Raw genomic sequence first — 17,672 nt, 5'->3', positions numbered from 1 at the left:
TGAGTCATGGTTGCAAAATCACACAGCGCCCCTGTGTTTGTGGCGGAACAAACACCCAGGTAACAATAACAAGATTTCAAGGCTACAGCAGTTTGATACTATTAGGCTACTACTATGGTGGAGTACATGCATTTAGTAAATATTTATTCTAGCTAGCTGACAAAAGTGGATAAACTGAGGTGGCTGACTTTACACTATTTCTAATCTTTAGCCCCCCTGAACCACCACCAATTGTTTGCTTCATCCCAAAGCATCTAATTTGGTCACTCTTTTTCTTTCCTCCACTATCTTCGCCCTCCTCTCCATGTCTCTATAATATTCCTCTTTCAGGTCCTCTCTCTTTCTTTGGCTCCATCCCTGGGCTGTGATGTGGAAGATGTCCACATTGTTTCCTGAGTAGGCGTCCCTGTGAGTGGCTCTGAACACTGCTTCTCTTGCCAAGGAGATGGCCTCTTCTTTACTGAGGCTCCACCTCAGCTCTCTATCCAGGACTCCATAAGCATAAGGAGAGCCTGAGCCCACAGAAAAGATGTCCCCATTCAGTCGGGCGCCATCGCTGCACACATATATCAGCTTTGGGCCTCTGTTAGGGGATGCAGAATGTGCCATCACAGTGACTTCCCGTCTACTTACAACAGCCGAGGAGCTATCATCAGTAATAAAGGATGAGTCTTCTGACCTTTTCGCACAGTCAGTGTTACCTGCTTCCTTATCCCAGCCACACAGTGTCAGGGCCACACACACATCAGTCCCTTTAAAGGGGTGCAGCATAAATGAAAGGAGCTTGGCAGTGCCACATATTGAAAGGCAACGTCTGTGCCGCAGTTGGTAGAGTCTGATCTCTCTGGCCAGAATTCTCTCCCACAGCATGCAGTCTGCACCGCTACCAGAGGAGGTGACCACTAAATGGGAGTGAATAGGGGTAATCTTGTGAACAGCTGGACAGGCAACAAGTCCCCCAGCACTGGCACGTGAGTCTGCAGCTGCAATGACCCCACCTTGGAAGATGAAACCCAAGGTTGTTGTCCCATGAGACAGAGGGAAAGGCCTGCTGACTGTCACTGAATGGTTGGATGGGGAAAAAGGGAGTGAAGGTCTGGGGTTGAAAGGGGCAGAGTTCAGCAAAGTCGGTATGAAGAATTGCAGTGGGATCCCACTATTTCTCCCAGATTTCTTTAGTCTCCTCAATCCAAAGTCAGTCATATGAAAAGATCTGTCCGTATCTTCGAAATGAGAGGCAGGAAACCACTTGCGATGAACAGGAGTGTCTTTGAAGCCACAAATATCTTCCAAAGCCATAATAAAGCAGAAAATCTGAATATCTTTCCCAGAGATTGGCAGGCAAAATGTACTCCTTAAACACAAATTAACCCAGAGCCCATCTTTGTCATAAACCCTATGCATAAACCTCATAAATCCCACTATGATTTGTAATGGTGACTGCTGCCATCTACTCTCACTCTCTCATCTAACATATAGCCTGAAAAACCAAGGTTTTTACCCTTTTATAGCCCTCCCAAATATGACACATAGGCCTAAGTTCAAAACCATTTGAGTTGACATAAGCGATATTTTATCTTACCTGCTGTGAAAGTAATATCCAGTGAAGCCCTTTTCTGCAAACCTTATAAGTTTTGCTGAGTGACGGAGTCATCTTGCTAGTTGTGTGCAAGTTCATACATACCTTTTTCATCATTTTCAGGCATCAACCACCAACAGCAGGATCCTCTGACAAACGCTGTGTCTAGAATATGGGTCAGAGACTCGCTACACAACAACATTTGTTAGGCCTACAGAAGAACTGCCTAATAATTCATCTGATGGAATATTCCAATAAGAGTTTTTCAATTATTCTGACAACACATTTTATTTACTGTTATTTTATTTATTTACAATATAAAAAATGACTTGTCTTGCAAAACAATTCTTTGTCGTTGTTATTTTTTCAATTGACAGAGAACATTGTAGAATCTGTTTTTGTTGACAAAGCAATAATACAGCCTATGAACACGTAAACAATGGAGCAAGAAAAAAACATTCGGTAATGAGAATATAAAAACAGCTAAAATAGAATAAGACCGGTATGCAATAGGCTACAATAACAGCAGTTACAGTGCAGAGTAAATCTGTTTTTAATTTTTTAATCTGTTTTCATGTAAAGCACTTTGAATTGCCCTGTTGCTGAAATGTGTACAAATAAAGCTGCCTTGCCTTGCCTAAGAAATAAACAATTAGGCCTATAAAAAAAGGCAGCATAAAAAAAACTAAGAGAGACATGACAGCGCTGCGTGTGTTTGGAACTATACAGGCTTACATGAACCACGCGACCACCCCGCGAGATCAAAGAGTGTCGCAACTCTTACTATCTCTATGGCTCTGGCATGCACTTTAACCAATCAATTAAATTCATAAACTAAAGCCCGTGGATGCACAGTTATCGCGGTAATCTACGGGAAATGCAACTGATGTACTTGCGAAGCCATTTTGGGTCTACATCATCTTGCTTGACTTAATAAGCATGCACGTTCTTGCAGATCCAAGATGGCGTCAGTTTCTTCGTAAGCCAGAGCTCCCAGATGGTCCCAGTCGTATCCATTCAGTCGGCTGAAATCATGGCGTCCGGCAGCACGGGGAGCAGAGTGTCTTGCGGGAGAGATTTGAATTGTGTGCCGGAGGTAGCAGACACTTTAGCTGCGGTCGCCAAACTTGGGTGAGGAGAGTGCTACACCCTGCAAGTTCTTATTTCGTCGAAGTGAGCTTACGAGAGAGACGCGCTGTTTTGCTAGCACGATGCCCGTGCGGGGGTTTGCTAGCATAATGGCAGTGCGTGATGCTTGCTAAGCTAGCCGGTGAATTATCAGCACGTGCCCAATCACAACGATGTTTGATACTGGTGTGAAGTGTTTATTGTACTCATATGGGTTATGCTGTTAGTATTAAGTGAGTTGGCTAAACAGTTAAGCGTTTCACCTCTACTTGACATTATAAATCATATTAAAAAAAATGATGCGCTTTTTTTTCTTTGGTGCGCAGGTTTGACTTCCTGTGCATGCCCCTGTTCCACTCGAGGTTCAGGAGAGAGTTTGAGTTGGAGCCCGCTAAATCCCGAACCGGTGCCCATACCCGATCAGACCTGCTGCTGTGCGGAAGAGGTTTGTCTTTCTACCCTCTCATCTTCTATCATATCGGGCATTAGTCGTCATTAACTTTTTTTACGCTCTCTGTACATAAGAGAACTATACCTCTGTATGCTGCCAGACGCCCCTGATAGATAGATAGATAGATAGATGGGTGATTCTGATGGTCGAAGCACGGGTGCAATGTCTTTACATTAGAACATTTTAGAAAATGGGAACCACAAAGCTAGACAACGTAATCATATGAACAGTCAACTTACAAGAAATTTTCATGAAGCGGACTAGGTATATAGTATCACAGACACAAGAAATCACTAATAGATCGTAGATGTATGACATAGCTCAAGCTACAAATATCAATTATTAAAAAGTAGTTGAATTGTTCATTATTTGTGTGTGACTTGGCGGCTGTATAGCTTTCCCCATTGATCTATTGCAGCAGGTGTATAGATAAAATGCTAGCTTCAGACTTTTTTGGCATTTGGTTTGCAAAACATGGGGCAAGTAAAATTTGTATGTTATTGAGATCTTAGATGACTCAAGGGATTGATAAGACACTGTAATAAGTCAGTTGATGCTTTTTTGAAACTATCCATTGTGCTTTGTCTAGATTGGAACACTCTTATTGTTGGAAAGCTCTCTCCATGGATCGACGCAGATTCAGAAATCGAGACAGAGCGCAGAAACTCAGAGGCTGTAAGTTCCTCCACTTGGACAATTTCTTTGATGTACTTTTGGATGTTGATGCTTAAAAGGGTTCTTTGATCCCAAAATGTTATGGCATGAGTGAACTTATCTTGTCCAGCCTCTCCCGTCAACCCCTCTGAATCTGTCTCCTTGTATTATCCCGCCATTCTCTCATTTCTGTTCCTGTGCCTCTCTCCAGGCTTTGGCACAGGAGTTGAACTTCTCAGCCTACCTGGGTCTGCCTGTCTTCATGATCCCTCTAAAGGGCGCTCACTGTGCCAATTTAGCCCGTGTGCTGCTAAACCACATCCACACTGGACACCACACCTCAAATGTAAGAAACAGCATTAACAAACTCTACATGCACATGTAGATTGCTTTTTATCTAGCAGAGAAGTCAGACAAACAGAGCTGAATTTATCACTGTTGTTGTCCACTGTGTCTGATTTAGTTCTGGATACGTGTCCCGCTGATGGCATCAGAGGACATGCGGGAAGATTTGATTGAGAATGAACCGAGCACTTGCATCGAAGACACAAGTGTTGATGAGAAGACCTGGAGCTGGTTAGTTTCACAGCGGTCCACATCCTGAGCAGTCTGGTGCTGTCTGCATGCAAAAATACTTGTCATTGATTTCCTTTAAAATCGTGACTCATTTAGTTTACTTGCCTCTGCTCCTTTTTAGGTGGCACTCATTTAGAACCCTTTGTGATTACAACAAGAGGATCTGTCTCGGTAAGAGAGCACACTGTGAAGCACCAGCCTGGGGCAAAGTCAGTGCATTAAGAAATAATTATGGCCGTGTCTGCTACTGAAAATTTACTTTTTATGTATTCCTGAAGCTATTGAAGTTGCAGCAGACATGCCGTCAGACGCTGTGATTGATAAGTGGCTCGGGGAACCTATCAAAGCGGCCATACTTCCCACCAGCATTTTCCTAACCAATAAGAAGGGCTTCCCAGTTTTGTCAAAAGCCCATCAACGAATAATCTTTAGTCTTTTCAAGGTAAAATTCCACAGATTCAACTGAAGTTAATCGGCATCCAAATGCAGAAGTGTTTTAATTAATAACCATCTATTTTCTCAGTTGGAGGCCCAGTTCATCTTCACAGGCACCAGTCGCCACACTGAGAAGGACTTCCGGTCCTACCTGCAGTACCTGGAATACCTTAACCAGAACAGGCCTGCACCCAATGCTTACGAGCTCTTCGCCAAGGGCTATGAAGACTACCTGCAGTCTCCCCTGCAGGTAAGGAAGTGCTCAGTAGTGCATAGCACCACACTTCCACGGTAGCATAATAAGGGTCCCTACATGTAAACCGAAGCATTGGGAACTTTGTAAGTGTACAGACAGTTTGTTAAAAAGATAGTTTAGAAAGACATTACCTTCGGGTATACAGGCAGACGCCATCTTGGGAAAACAGTCATGACCAGTCGAACCATGAACGCCGTGCAACCAGCAACACAAACGCGGAGTGAAAGAAATAAATGTCCGCGCTAAACGGAAGGGGGACATAATTTAATGTCGGCGACTGATGTACAACCACATCGTGCATTTTAAAGTTATTTTAAGAATGAAATAGACATTACGTACCTGAGGGCCAATTCGGGGTGGGTTTTGAATAATTTACAATTCCATAATTGTCTCCTTCTGTTGATAGCCAGATTGAGTGTGACTCACGTTATTGCCTTTTGTCTTTCACTTTTCCTTTTTTATCTTTTAGTTCTTTGTTTAATTTCCTTCTTTTCTGTGAATGGTCCTGCCCCAGTATCAGCCATAACTACATCAGATAACTTGTAAAATACAGTTAGACTTATATAAAGAAATCTCCTGCTTCCTTTTACCTGGCTCCGCTGGCTGGATACGCCAACACAGGCTTTCCGGTGGTAGAAAGAAATCTGTGACTAGGGGTGGTCCTGATATTGACAAAATAGCTGGATCGGGGATTGGAAAAATAACAGATCCACGGGTCGATCCAGTTTTTTGTTAGTTTTTTTTTCCCCTCTGTCGCACGTGTGTGGCATGCTGGAAGAGATGAGTGTACAAATAAATAAGAATTCAATACGTTACATCTATATTATTTTGTCTTAGTTAGGAAAGTCTGGTGCCTTTAGTCTCTTCCACATGGTGGAAGGAAGTTGGAAGGTAGACAGTGTATTATTAATTCAACAACGGTATCGGGTATTGACAGATGCACAAAGCCCAGGCATCGGTATCGGGACTGAAAAAGTCGGATCGGTGCATCCCTATCTGTGACCCGTTAGAATGTTTGACTGTAGCGCCATGTACCTGCCGCAAATCATTCTGTGACTTTGCGGGAGAAATCGAACATGGGCAGTGGCCTTACTAAAAACTATGTAAAATGGCGTTCTTTTTACTGTTCGTCTCGCTTGCTGTTACAGGCCATTTAAGATCATTGTATGAAAAAATGACAGAGCTCAAGAAAAAATTAAAAGTTACATATAGTCACTTTAAATCATTTTCTTTTTTCGAGCACTGGCCTGAGTGGGCAACTGGCTAATCGTATTTACTGGCCAGACGTAACTTTTTTACTGGCGTTAGAGATTCTCATGTAATTACAAGTATAAAAAATATTTTCTGTTCATTACGAAACTGGCGTGACAAACTTGTCTCTGGCAGGCCAAACGGGCTAGGAGATAATTCATTCATAATTCTTTTTTTTTTATTTTTTTAACCTTTTGATGAGGAAAACTGAAGGTATTTTTCTCCTCCCTTTAGCCACTCATGGACAACCTGGAGTCTCAGACATATGAAGTGTTTGAGAAGGATCCCATTAAATATTCCCAGTACCAACAGGTAAGACCATCGAACCCTGAAGTCAGCCATTCACATCACACACATCTCTGTATATGTTGTGAATTTGGAAACAGCATCTACACTGTGTGTGTGTGTAAATCTTTAAGTTGCAGGCTCATTGTGTAGCCTACTGTGAAGTGTATTTTATTCATAGAGGACCCGTTGGTTTGATAGCAGATTAAAGACGTATAAATGGTAGCATAGTTATAGTAGTTATCTTGCCAATTCTTACTCTGAGCTTCCTTTCTAAAATATATTTATTTGCTCTACAAACAGTGTTTACGTTTGTAAGGGAGAGCTTGTACGGACAGGACAGATTGTCACTTGTGTAGCACTCTCACACCACTGACATGTTTCTTTTAGTGTGAAGTTTGGGTTAGACGAGACACACTCGACATACTGACACTCCTGTTTTTTTTTCCTTGTCTACAGGCTGTATATAAATGTCTACTTGACAGAGTTCCAGAGGAGCAGAAAGACACCAACATTCAGTAAGTATCTGTACCCAAATATGCATATTAACAATATAGTTTGAATTCTTAAATTGCTGTTTGTGTCTGGAAAATGATTCATACCTTGAGATTACATTTTGCACACTCTACCCCTGATAAAGCTCCATATAAATATCTCTAGTAGTTGAACAGGGAGATACTCAGGCCACATCCACTAACGGTTTTAATTTTGAAACGCATATCTTTTGCTATGTACACGCCTGGCATCCACACTACTCCAGTGTTTTTCTGCTGACCCCATTTTAGTTTGAAAACTCTGGGGTTGCGTTTTAGTCTTGAGAACTTTGGAAACGATAACACAGACACCCAGTTTCACTCCCTGATTGGGTCGGCCGTCAGCCTCAAAAATGATGTCTCTTTCTCGCAGGGTGTTGATGGTGTTGGGAGCAGGTAGGGGTCCCCTGGTCAATGCGTCCCTGCGCGCTGCTAGACAGGCAGACAGGAAGCTGAAGGTGTACGCTGTGGAGAAAAACCCCAATGCTGTAATCACGTGAGTGGAATATATGTCCAAGCTCATGTCTGTGCCCAAGTGGGGTGGGGAGGGGAATATTCACCGGCGAATACTTGCCTTTGCAGTTGAACTGTTATCATCTAAATATATCAAAATCAATTTGTAGAGCCCAGACATTTGAAATGCTGGTGGTATTGTTTCCATGCACAAACATTTGAACTGGTCCATACTTGTTAGGCTGGAGAATTGGCGTTTTGAGGAGTGGGGTGAACAGGTGACAGTGGTGTCATGTGACATGCGGGATTGGGCAGCACCTGAGAAAGCCGACATCATCGTCAGTGAGCTGCTGGGATCATTTGGTGACAACGAGCTTTCCCCTGAGTGCTTAGATGGAGCCCAGCACTTTCTAAAAGGTACCTCAGCCGTGTGGTTGAAGTGAACTATCTTGGTTTCCCTTTTTTAGATGATCAACTACATACTGTATGTAGACGCTGTAAATGCAGAGTCATTGAATGCAGAGCACCCTCAGTTGTTTGCCACATTAAACATAAGGGGAAAAGCATTTGTCATCCTCCATTACCTTCCATGCTTCCTTGCATATCAAATCACTTTCTTTCTTTCTTTCTTTCTTTCCGCATCTGGTCTTGTCACTCTCAGACGATGGAGTGAGCATCCCCTGTTCCTACACGTCCTTCCTAGCTCCCCTGTCCTCCTCCAAGCTTTACAACGAAGTGCGGGGGTGCCGGGAACGTGACAAGGACCCAGAGTGCCATTTTGAGACGCCCTACGTAGTGCGCCTCCATAACTTCCACCAGTTGGCTGACCCCAAACCGTGCTTCACCTTCAGACACCCCACAACAGGTAGACACTGTACTGCACACTGCACTAAAATAGAATTTGTACAGTCCATTGAAACAATCTTTTAAACCTAATGTGACTTGTAACCTAATCTCACTTACTTCTACTTGATGTTTTTATTTGTCTGTAAATACTTAACATTTTTATTTGTCTTATTGTAGATATGTTACTTATTTACTGTATACACTTATTGACTTGCGCCTTTCTTACTCTTATTTTACCTTGAATGTGACTGAGCAACTGCAACTAAATAATTTTCCCTGAGGGGATCAATAAAGTGTTCTGATTCTGTTTCTGATACGCCAAGAAACAAATACTCTATACACTTTGACGATGATGTGCTTTGAAAATGTTGACCACCCAATCTGTCTTCTTTCAGATATGAACAATAACCGGTACCAGTGCCTCAGATTCTCAGTGGGCTGTAACTCGGTGCTCCATGGTTTCGCTGGCTACTTTGAGACCACGCTGTACAAAGATGTCACACTCAGTAAGTCATTTTTCTAAAGAGGAAGCCATGTTATGCTAAGATTAGATCTAAATGTTAATGTTCATATTGTGTGTTTTGTGGCAGGTATAAAACCAGATACACATTCACCTGGAATGTTCTCCTGGTTCCCCATCCTCTTCCCCCTCAAAGTAAGTTGTGCAGCCAGTCAAGAAAATACTTTGGTCTTCTAAATGTAACAGTATACATCCATTATATTCACAAATGAATCCTTCCTACTTCCTTCCAATAGCAACCCATCCTTATATCCCGGGATGATGATGTCACAGTGCGATTCTGGCGCTGTAACAACGGGAAGAAGGTGTGGTATGAATGGGCCGTGACCGAGCCCTCCTGCTCTGCCATCCACAATCCAGCGGGACGCTCCTACACAATCGGCCTGTGAAGATGACTCCTCAGCACACCCGCCAACACACACACACACACACACACACACGTTTCTGTAAAATTTTGTGGCAGTTAAAGGCTCTTTTTATAAACGCATTTAAAACCTGAACTTGTGATGCAAAACCGCTAGTGTGCATCTGGGTTTTAAAATGACTATTGGTAGGCACTTTTTGAGCCGGCAATGAAGAAGTTGATTGGATAAACCAGTTTTTGAGAAGACTATCACCTGTACACAAAGTGTGTTATTGCTGTGCTATTGGCTCATCCAGTTTAGGTCAAACACCTGGCCACTGGTTTATATTTTAATGTGTTTTTTTTTGTTTTTCTGTTCTGAGCAGGTGTTGCAGATATACACATGCTCAATCCAACAGAACCTTTGCCTTATCAAACACATTCCTTACCAATACTTGCATACTGCTAAAAAAACACAATTCTCCTCAACACGAGGGTCAGAGGAAGGTTAGGATCAGGTCACATACCATATTGGGGGGGGGGGCGGTCCCTTCATATCTATTTTTTTTTTTTTTTTTTGTCATTTTTGTTTCTGTAGGTTTGAACCATGTTAATAAAAACAACACTGTAATGTTCTCCATATTCTCTGCACTTTCTTTGGTATCACCATGCTCAGATTGGAATGTAAATGTTTGAATAATTGAATCATTTTAGAATGTCAACGGGAGCAGTGTTAATAGTTTGTTTAAATGAGATAGCAAACTAAGCTGTAAGGAGCTGTCCAGTAGATGGCACCCTCAGATGATAATCTGCTTGACCACAATAATTCAAAATCGATAGTATACTCCACTCCCCTAACCTAATGTGTGTATTGGACCAATAGAGGGACAACTGGGAGGTGTATGGTATCAATTTACTTTACTGTGAGTGGAAATTCCTTATCTCAGGAGCCTTGTACCGCAGCACTTCTAGACCTGTCAGATGTAATACAATTTAGTCATCAGATCTAAATTAAAAACAATAATGCGGTGTACAAATGTGTGTTTCTGCGGCAGTGCCTGTCGAGATCAATTTAACTAAAAGCACTTAAATATGCTCTTCAATCACAGCTGACAGTGATCCGGCTCAACATGATGGTTTGCCAGCATGAGCATTTGTGGAACCTGACTCCACTTCTGCCACGCCTCTGTTCTGTACCACTGCCTGCCCCCCCCCGTTCCCCCATTCGCCCTGTCTTACTTGAAATTATCGTTTCTTTGAGTGTACGCCCACAAATACGCCCCGTCTGGTCTTATCATGTTTCTTGCACTAGTTTGTACAGTTTACAAGTCGCAGTTTCTTAAGATAGTCATGCACCTGTGGTCAAAAAAGGAGTTTAGTTTTTTTTGCCTGCTTGAGCAATTGTGGGAAAAAATGCAGACATATCTCATCCATGTAAGATCCTACACTGTTAAGCATACTTACATTTATGCAGGCAATTATAATTAGTTGATAAGCTTACACTTAAAAGTTACCATAAACTATAATTTGACCTAATTTTTTTAGATGAAGGCTACAGTATACCTGTCCTCAGGCCTGTGTACTACGAAGCTGTATATTTGGCGTTAACGAGGTAACTTCAGGTTCAACCCAGGGTTTTGTGTATCGCGACGGTGGATCACTTGTTACCAGGTTAAATCGCCGTGGTAATTTATGATGAACACCTAACCTGCTCGGGAGGTTATGTTGGAGATTAGTGATCAACCGGTGTAAAAGCACCGCCTACCGACCAATCAATACTCGGTTGATAACGGCGTCACCGTTCTTAGAAGATCCGGTGGAGCTCGGTGGGTGGAGAGAGAGAGAGGTGCGCTCATAAAAGTTAAACATTTAGAGACCAACAACCCCGTTAACACTACCTGATGGGTATTTTTATATAGATTTTCAGCAGAGGGAATTATCTATAGGCTATTTCTCGGCTTCTTGAGCCGCGTGTTGCCAATGCGCACATCGGTTTGAATTATGTTTTTTTTATTTGCTCTCACGATCGCTTCCCACTGCCAGGGTCGCAATTGAAATAATAGGCTAAAGCAACGACAGTTTATGGAAAGCACAAGTGTAATTATGGTGAGAGCTTGTGCCTGACTGATGGGGAAGTAAGCCTTGTAAATTGCGCAATTACAGTGTCAGCTTTCCTTACTGCTTTAGGAAGCAGCGACTGTATTGCGTTTTGCCTGTAAAACCGTGTCTGTGTTCTTCATGTTAATGTAGAATTATAGTTTGCTCTTTTTATGTAAAATATGCGGCTCTGGTATGTTTGCGACTGGTCGTATGTAGAAAACACCACCTCTTGTATGTGAACGCGCGCGTCGCTGGATTGGGTCGCCTGGGTTGATTGAACTAGTTGTTAACCACCGCCGTGACACAGTTTAAAACAAGCAGTAGGCCTATTTGTATGTTTGTAATATGTTTTTGGTGCAATTTTGTCAATGGGAAAAACGGAGCTCAGGGTCCTCACTACAGAAGGCGGGGCGTGAGATGTGTTGACAATTTGGGCTGCGATGATTGGTTTAAAATAACCAGCTTTTCTATTTATCGAGGTTGTCAGCTGGAGGTCTTTTGTTATCAAGGCTATCCGACAGGAGTGATGCCGAACATGAAGTCCGTCACTTATTAGGGAGCTTTTGGGGGGGGGGGGGTTCGAGTCACTACAGCTGCCCGAAAAGGTGGGTCCTCATTTGCCGAGTTACCTACAGCAAAACAAAGACCATGCGGTCAGTGCTGATGGGTTAAGTGCCTTGTTGGTTACACAGGAAACAAACTCGGGTTGGTCCTGCTGCGAGACATGTTAAACCGGTGAATTTGAACTGCATAGTTACGAGTTTTTAAGCTATCGTTGCTTCTCATTTTGCTTAACAAACTCAAATGATTTAGTCTGTTTGTGGTGGTCACTAGCTAACCTGCCGTTCATCGTGCCGTCCTTATTAATTATTAATGCTGGTTTCTAATTTTAGCACGGACCTACTGTAACGGAAACTGCCCTCAGCATTGTTTACCTTTAATGGGCCTTATGAAAGTGGTGGAGAAATAACTGAGCAAAATTGTCCAGGAAATATTGCAGAGTTTAAAAAACAACAACAACAACAACTTCTGTATTTCTGTATTGGTAGGCTTAGTAAGGAGGCTGCCCACAAAAGAGGGCGCCACGCTGAACAGGACTTTAGGATGACCTTGGGTCCGAGGAAGCGGAGCAGCAGCAGCAGCAGCAGCAGCGGCGGGGGGCAGTCACCCGGAGCCCCAAGACTCCCACTCGGGTGTGGGGAAAGATGCAGGAGGAAGCTCTGGGGTGGCTCTGAAAAAACAGATCGGCCTAGTCAGCGCCTGTGCCATTATAATCGGTAAGTACATGGGATGTAAGTGTTCATATCACCCTCAGCTCCCACAAGTTTTTAAGAAAACACTTTTTTTTGTTTTTCTGCATAAATAATTAATTTCATATGTAACAGTTGAGTATGTATCATCATGCTTTATTGTTTAAGTATTTGTTGGGCTTAAATAATGGGCTAAAGCTGAATTCAAAATGAGTTTGCCTTCCACTACATACTTTAAACTTAAGAAGCCCCTGGTAACAACAAACAAGTCCAACAGGTTATTGTACTGCATATAGTGTGATATTGTTTAAATCAGGGCAACAAAATAATCACACATTTAGTTTCACTTGGATTTCATTACAGATATTTTGCAGCTTGTTTGTGTCATAAATCCCCAATTTGGACTAATGAGGCCCAATTTTATAGATCCCAGCCACCCAAGTAATATTTTCTCATTTTAAATGCATGTTGAAAGTTTTTTCATGATGTCATTGAACCGTCTTCCTTGAAAATGTAGCTCAATCAAGCAGCAGTGACTTAAGACACAACCATTCACATTGCGCTCTAAAAGGTTAAGCCTTATACTGACTATAATCTCTCCCTGTGATTGCTGGACAGTGTACTCGTACATCTTGCACAGGCTGTTTCATGGTCACTTTCATGTTTCCAGGGAACTGTTCGCTGCCATGAAACCTGCTTTGTCGACTGCCCACCTCCCATACATGCAGAGAAAAAAAGAAAGGAATGTCAATAAAAAGCAATCCCACTAATGATAGCGTCCACCATTATAGAGACCGCATTTCCCATCGCCATTTTAAGCATGGTTGGGGTGTGGTTGCTTTATTGACAAGAAGCTGCTAAACCCTGATTTCTGTGGTGGCCTCAGCATGATGTATGGCTTTTAATAGGTAAATAAGTGTCATCTGAAGAATAATGTTTTTAAATGTATTTATCGTTAGTCAAATTAATATGATACACCTATTTAAAAAGTAAAAGGTAACATTAACCGAATTTGATCAACAAAAAAAGAGAAAAATAGTAATTTTACAACTTAATCCTTCGAAATGTGTATAATCCTTGTGACTGTCTCTGTTCCTGGACTTGCTGAGTCAGACTTCAAGTGCTGTCTTTTTGTCACTGTTGCATAATTGCTTTTAATCCCAAGCTTAACAGCCCATACATCCAGTAAGTGACAACTGATGCTGTTTTGCTATAAATTGTCACTACACATTCAAACTGCACAAAGTGGCAAGGACCTTATTTCCATGAAATCTGGGTAGGCACTGGCCAGTGTCATAGGTGCACTACACTCTTCATCTTTTCCCAGCCACTGTACTTGCCTTCATTTGTTTGTTGGTCCCAAGAGTTGCACAAAAGATATAAACTCATTCTGCCATCTCCTTGGGAAACGTGGGATAGCTGTTCGGCCAGTCCCAAGTGCAGGATCAGGCTTCTAAAAAAAAATTGATATTATAGCCCAATGTGAAACAATAATATGAGCCAGTAGTGTGCCATGCACAGAAAATCCACTGTGGACCAGGGCTAGACTGAGCAGCAGCCCAGGCATGAGGAAACTGAGCCCCAAGAAACCCACACAAAGCCCAAGGTAATTCTGTATCGGATGCAAAACATGAGCACTACAGGAAATGGGGCATTGTGTGACAGAAAGTTGTAGCTTTCCCTTTATAGCCTGAAATCTGTTTTAGTGGCTTTAAGCTTGTTTTCATAGTGTTTGATGAGCATAATATATGCAATGTTATGCTTCTTTCTACAGAAGATGAGTGACTTTCCATTGCTATGCTATACCATTGGTTAAGAAAAAGCAATAAAAGTGAGTCAAGTGAGTGAGATACTGAGTTTTCCAGCCTGAGATCCTCAGGCAGGGAATTCCACAGCTGAGGGGCCCCAGACAGCAAAAAAAAGCCCAGTCACCTTTTGTTGGCCATTCGAGATCTTGCAACCATTAGTAGGGCCCTGCCAGAGGATCTCAAGCAGTGTTCAGGCTCATAGGGAATTCACAGATCACATAAATGGGCAGGAGCCAAACCATTCAGGGCTTTAAAAACTAGCAGTACATTTTCAAACTCAATTCTAAAACTAACAGGTAACCAGTACAGGGCAGCAAGGATTGCTGTGACGTGGTCACTTCTCTTAGTGCGAGTTAAAAGCCTGGCATCAGCATTTTGTATCAACTGCAGTCTTTGGATGTTTCCCCTGCTGGTGCCAGAATAAAGGGCGGTGCAAAAATTGAGTCTGGAGGAGATAAAAGCACAAATGATCTTTTCTAGTCTGCAGAGAAAAGTAATGACCTGATCTTGGTCATCTGTCTCGCCAAGATCAGGTCATTTATTTCCTGCAAAAATCTAACATTGATATGCCTGAGCATTCAACCCTGTGTCTGATTTTGGTCCTTAATCTGTCTTCTGTGTCTATTGTTTTTTTTCTTCTCTCACTCAGGCAACATCATTGGATCAGGGATTTTTGTGAGTCCAAAGGGGGTCCTGGAGAATGCTAGCTCCGTGGGTGTGGCCATCATTGTGTGGGTTATCACTGGAGTTATCACAGCCATTGGTGCTCTCTGCTATGCAGAGTTAGGCGTGACCATCCCCAAGTCAGGGGGAGACTACTCCTATGTCAAGGACATCTTTGGAGGATTGGCAGGGTGAGAACAAAATGCTATTTGTCTGATTATCAGATTAATGTGTCACTGAGTAAAGTGTTGAAGCAATGCATACTGTACCAAAGTTAACTGGGATTGTATCATTGGGGGGGAATCAGAAGTCATAATCCTTTGAAATATGCTAAAATCACATAATGTACATAAAGGGGCTTTCACAAATGTTTGTGGTAACTTGGGTTTATGTTTAATAAAGTTGTGTTCCAATTCCGTGTAGTTCATGTAGTATTCTGTCACAAGCGGTCTAAACAAAGGTCCGTAGCAAACCTGTTTTTAATTAATGAGAACTTGCTGTCAACCCCGTCCCCATCCCTCCTCCTCCTCAACCATGCTCACCATATAATTAAATCCTCTCTAATGTATTGTGTTTTGTATTCCCAGCATCCCAGACTGTCACTGACCCAGTTTCACTCATGTCTCTTGTCTTTAACAACAATGCCCCAGTGTATTTTTATAATGCACTTCGCTAATATGCTTAACTTTCTTTTTTCCAATACATTTTGCGGTAACAAGGGCTGGCATGTGGTGTGGTATGTTGCCATGTCTCATTAACCTCCTGCCCGTGTTGTCTGCAGGTTTCTGCGTCTGTGGATTGCAGTGTTGGTTATCTACCCCACTAACCAGGCTGTGATTGCTCTGACTTTTTCAAACTACATCCTGCAGCCCCTCTTCCCCTCCTGCCTCCCCCCAGAGAGTGGCTTACGCTTGCTGGCTGGTGTCTGCCTGAGTGAGTCATACATTTAAACTGATGATTAAATGGCTATTGGTTGAGGCTAGTGCATTAACAGATACAGATCATGACTAGAGCTGGGCAATATATCGATAATATATCGATATCGTGATATGAGACTAGATATCATCTTAGATTTTGGATATCTAATATGTAATATGGCATAAGTGTGGTCTTTTCCTGGTTTTAAAAGCTGCATTACAGTAAAGTGATGTCATTTTCTGACCTTACCAGACGGTTTTAACTGTTCTATTATTTGCCTTTACCCACTTAGTCATTATATCCACAGTACTGATTATTATTAATCAAAAATCTCATTGTGTAGATCTTTTATTGAAAGCACCAATAGTCAACCCTACAATATCGTTGCGGTATCGATATCGAGGTATTTGGTCAAAAATATCGTGATATTTGATTTTCTCCATATCGCCCTAATCATGACACAGCATTAAAAGCCCACTTTGAAGAATCATTTCAGACATGGTAAATGTGTTGTATTTTGTCAAAACTCTTCTCAAAGATGCACACCAAATGCAGCACTCGTCAAGAGTACAACCCAGCCTGTAAAACAGTTTTATAATGTCTTCGGTGTCTGGAGGAGCTTTGTCAACTCTGAAAAAATAATTCAAGTTGGATAATTTGAGTAATCTTGATTTGAGCTTGATGACAAGCTTGGTACAAATTGTGAACAATAAGCCTGCGTTGCAAACTACTGCTGTATTAATAATGCAAGAGTTTCATTATGGGCTGTGTAGGAGCTTGAGCCATACTGGTTACTAACATTCAGGATATCCCTGCCTATGCTGCATTAATGGCTCTTGCGATGGCAATGTCCGTCTGTCTGTCGGCCCACCATCGTGGTCCAGACTGAAATATCTCAAAAACAATGTAAATGATTAGGATGATCACATTTACAATGAGTTAGCATGCTAATACGCTAAACTAATAAAATACACAGCACCCCTGTGCCTAAGTACAGCCTTACAATGTTGCTAGCATGGCTGTAGACTGGGGGAACTTGTGAGTGACAGATTAAACAAGTCATGGAAGAGCAATACTAAATTGCTGGAGTCCACCTTAATGTGTACAAGTATTCAAGCAAACCCTGTTTTTTTTTGTTTTTTTTACCCTGCTTGTTAAAGTGAAACACTGTTTGGTGGTTCTAAGATTGGTCATACAAATGGTTTTTGCAGGTGTTTTCTTATATTTCTACTGGAGCAGGCTTTTATTTAGGTGAAAAGAGTGAATCCATAGAGTCGCACTTATGCCATAGCAACGTTTGGACTAGTTTCCCATGTGTCAGAATACAAATAACTGTCTTGTCACCACTTTCTTCATACAGTAGAATGTGGAGTAATTCACTACTCGAGTTGCATGCTTGAGTCAATTTTTCACATTTTTAGATTGCACCATATTATTTGTAGGAACATACTGTATGTCAGTGGAATGGAACAATTGTATTCCTCACATGACAACAGATATCATTTATAACTTTTCTCTTGTTGTCCTGTAGTGTTGTTGACGTGGGTGAACTGCTACAGTGTGCGCTGGGCCACATGCGTCCAAGATGTCTTCACCGCCGGCAAGCTTTTGGCCTTGGGTCTC

General features: G+C 42.1%; 3 protein-coding genes across 3 annotated transcripts in view; 2 read left to right on the top strand and 1 right to left on the bottom strand.

The window, feature by feature from the left end:
* Positions 1-240: 240 nt before the first annotated feature.
* Positions 241-1,203, bottom strand: psmb11a (proteasome 20S subunit beta 11a). The gene is made up of 2 exons (XM_078263327.1): positions 702-1,203; positions 241-581 (listed from the first exon to the last, which is right to left on the bottom strand). Exons 1-2 carry the CDS (start codon positions 1,201-1,203, stop codon positions 241-243), a joined length of 843 nt encoding a protein of 280 aa, XP_078119453.1.
* Positions 1,204-2,576: 1,373 nt separating this feature from the next.
* On the top strand, positions 2,577-9,945 carry prmt5 (protein arginine methyltransferase 5). Its single transcript, XM_078264719.1, has 16 exons — positions 2,577-2,710; positions 3,034-3,152; positions 3,748-3,833; positions 4,024-4,158; positions 4,276-4,388; positions 4,510-4,559; positions 4,667-4,830; positions 4,912-5,073; positions 6,565-6,642; positions 7,075-7,133; positions 7,522-7,644; positions 7,843-8,018; positions 8,263-8,466; positions 8,843-8,953; positions 9,038-9,102; positions 9,204-9,945. Exons 1-16 carry the CDS (start codon positions 2,577-2,579, stop codon positions 9,354-9,356), a joined length of 1,932 nt encoding a protein of 643 aa, XP_078120845.1. The 3' UTR covers positions 9,357-9,945.
* Positions 9,946-10,723: 778 nt separating this feature from the next.
* slc7a8b (solute carrier family 7 member 8b) overlaps positions 10,724-17,672 on the top strand; it is a 13,557-nt gene continuing 6,608 nt past the window's right edge. Inside the window, 7 exon segments of the mRNA XM_078263326.1 lie at positions 10,724-10,744; positions 11,873-12,015; positions 12,460-12,565; positions 12,567-12,687; positions 15,118-15,322; positions 15,913-16,064; positions 17,581-17,672. The exon segment at positions 17,581-17,672 is cut by the window's right edge and continues 34 nt beyond it. Of these exon segments, the coding sequence (XP_078119452.1) occupies positions 10,724-10,744; positions 11,873-12,015; positions 12,460-12,565; positions 12,567-12,687; positions 15,118-15,322; positions 15,913-16,064; positions 17,581-17,672 (840 nt within the window).

Source organism: Sander vitreus, chromosome 12, assembly GCF_031162955.1.
Source record: "Sander vitreus isolate 19-12246 chromosome 12, sanVit1, whole genome shotgun sequence".
Lineage (NCBI taxonomy): Eukaryota > Metazoa > Chordata > Actinopteri > Perciformes > Percidae > Sander > Sander vitreus.
This window is presented reverse-complemented; position numbering and strand designations above follow the sequence as displayed.

Bases quoted from the DNA above. Each gene is read 5' to 3' on its own strand.
- psmb11a (XM_078263327.1), bottom strand. From the start codon at position 1,203: ATGACTGACTTTGGATTGAGGAGACTAAAGAAATCTGGGAGAAATAGT. The intron at 582-701 runs GTAACACTGACT...CCCCTAACAGAG, and splicing joins TGGCTGGGATAAGGAAGCAG to GCCCAAAGCTGATATATGTG.
- prmt5 (XM_078264719.1), top strand. From the start codon at position 2,577: ATGGTCCCAGTCGTATCCATTCAGTCGGCTGAAATCATGGCGTCCGGC. The intron at 8,467-8,842 runs GTAGACACTGTA...GTCTTCTTTCAG, and splicing joins CTTCAGACACCCCACAACAG to ATATGAACAATAACCGGTAC. The intron at 9,103-9,203 runs GTAAGTTGTGCA...TCCTTCCAATAG, and splicing joins CCATCCTCTTCCCCCTCAAA to CAACCCATCCTTATATCCCG.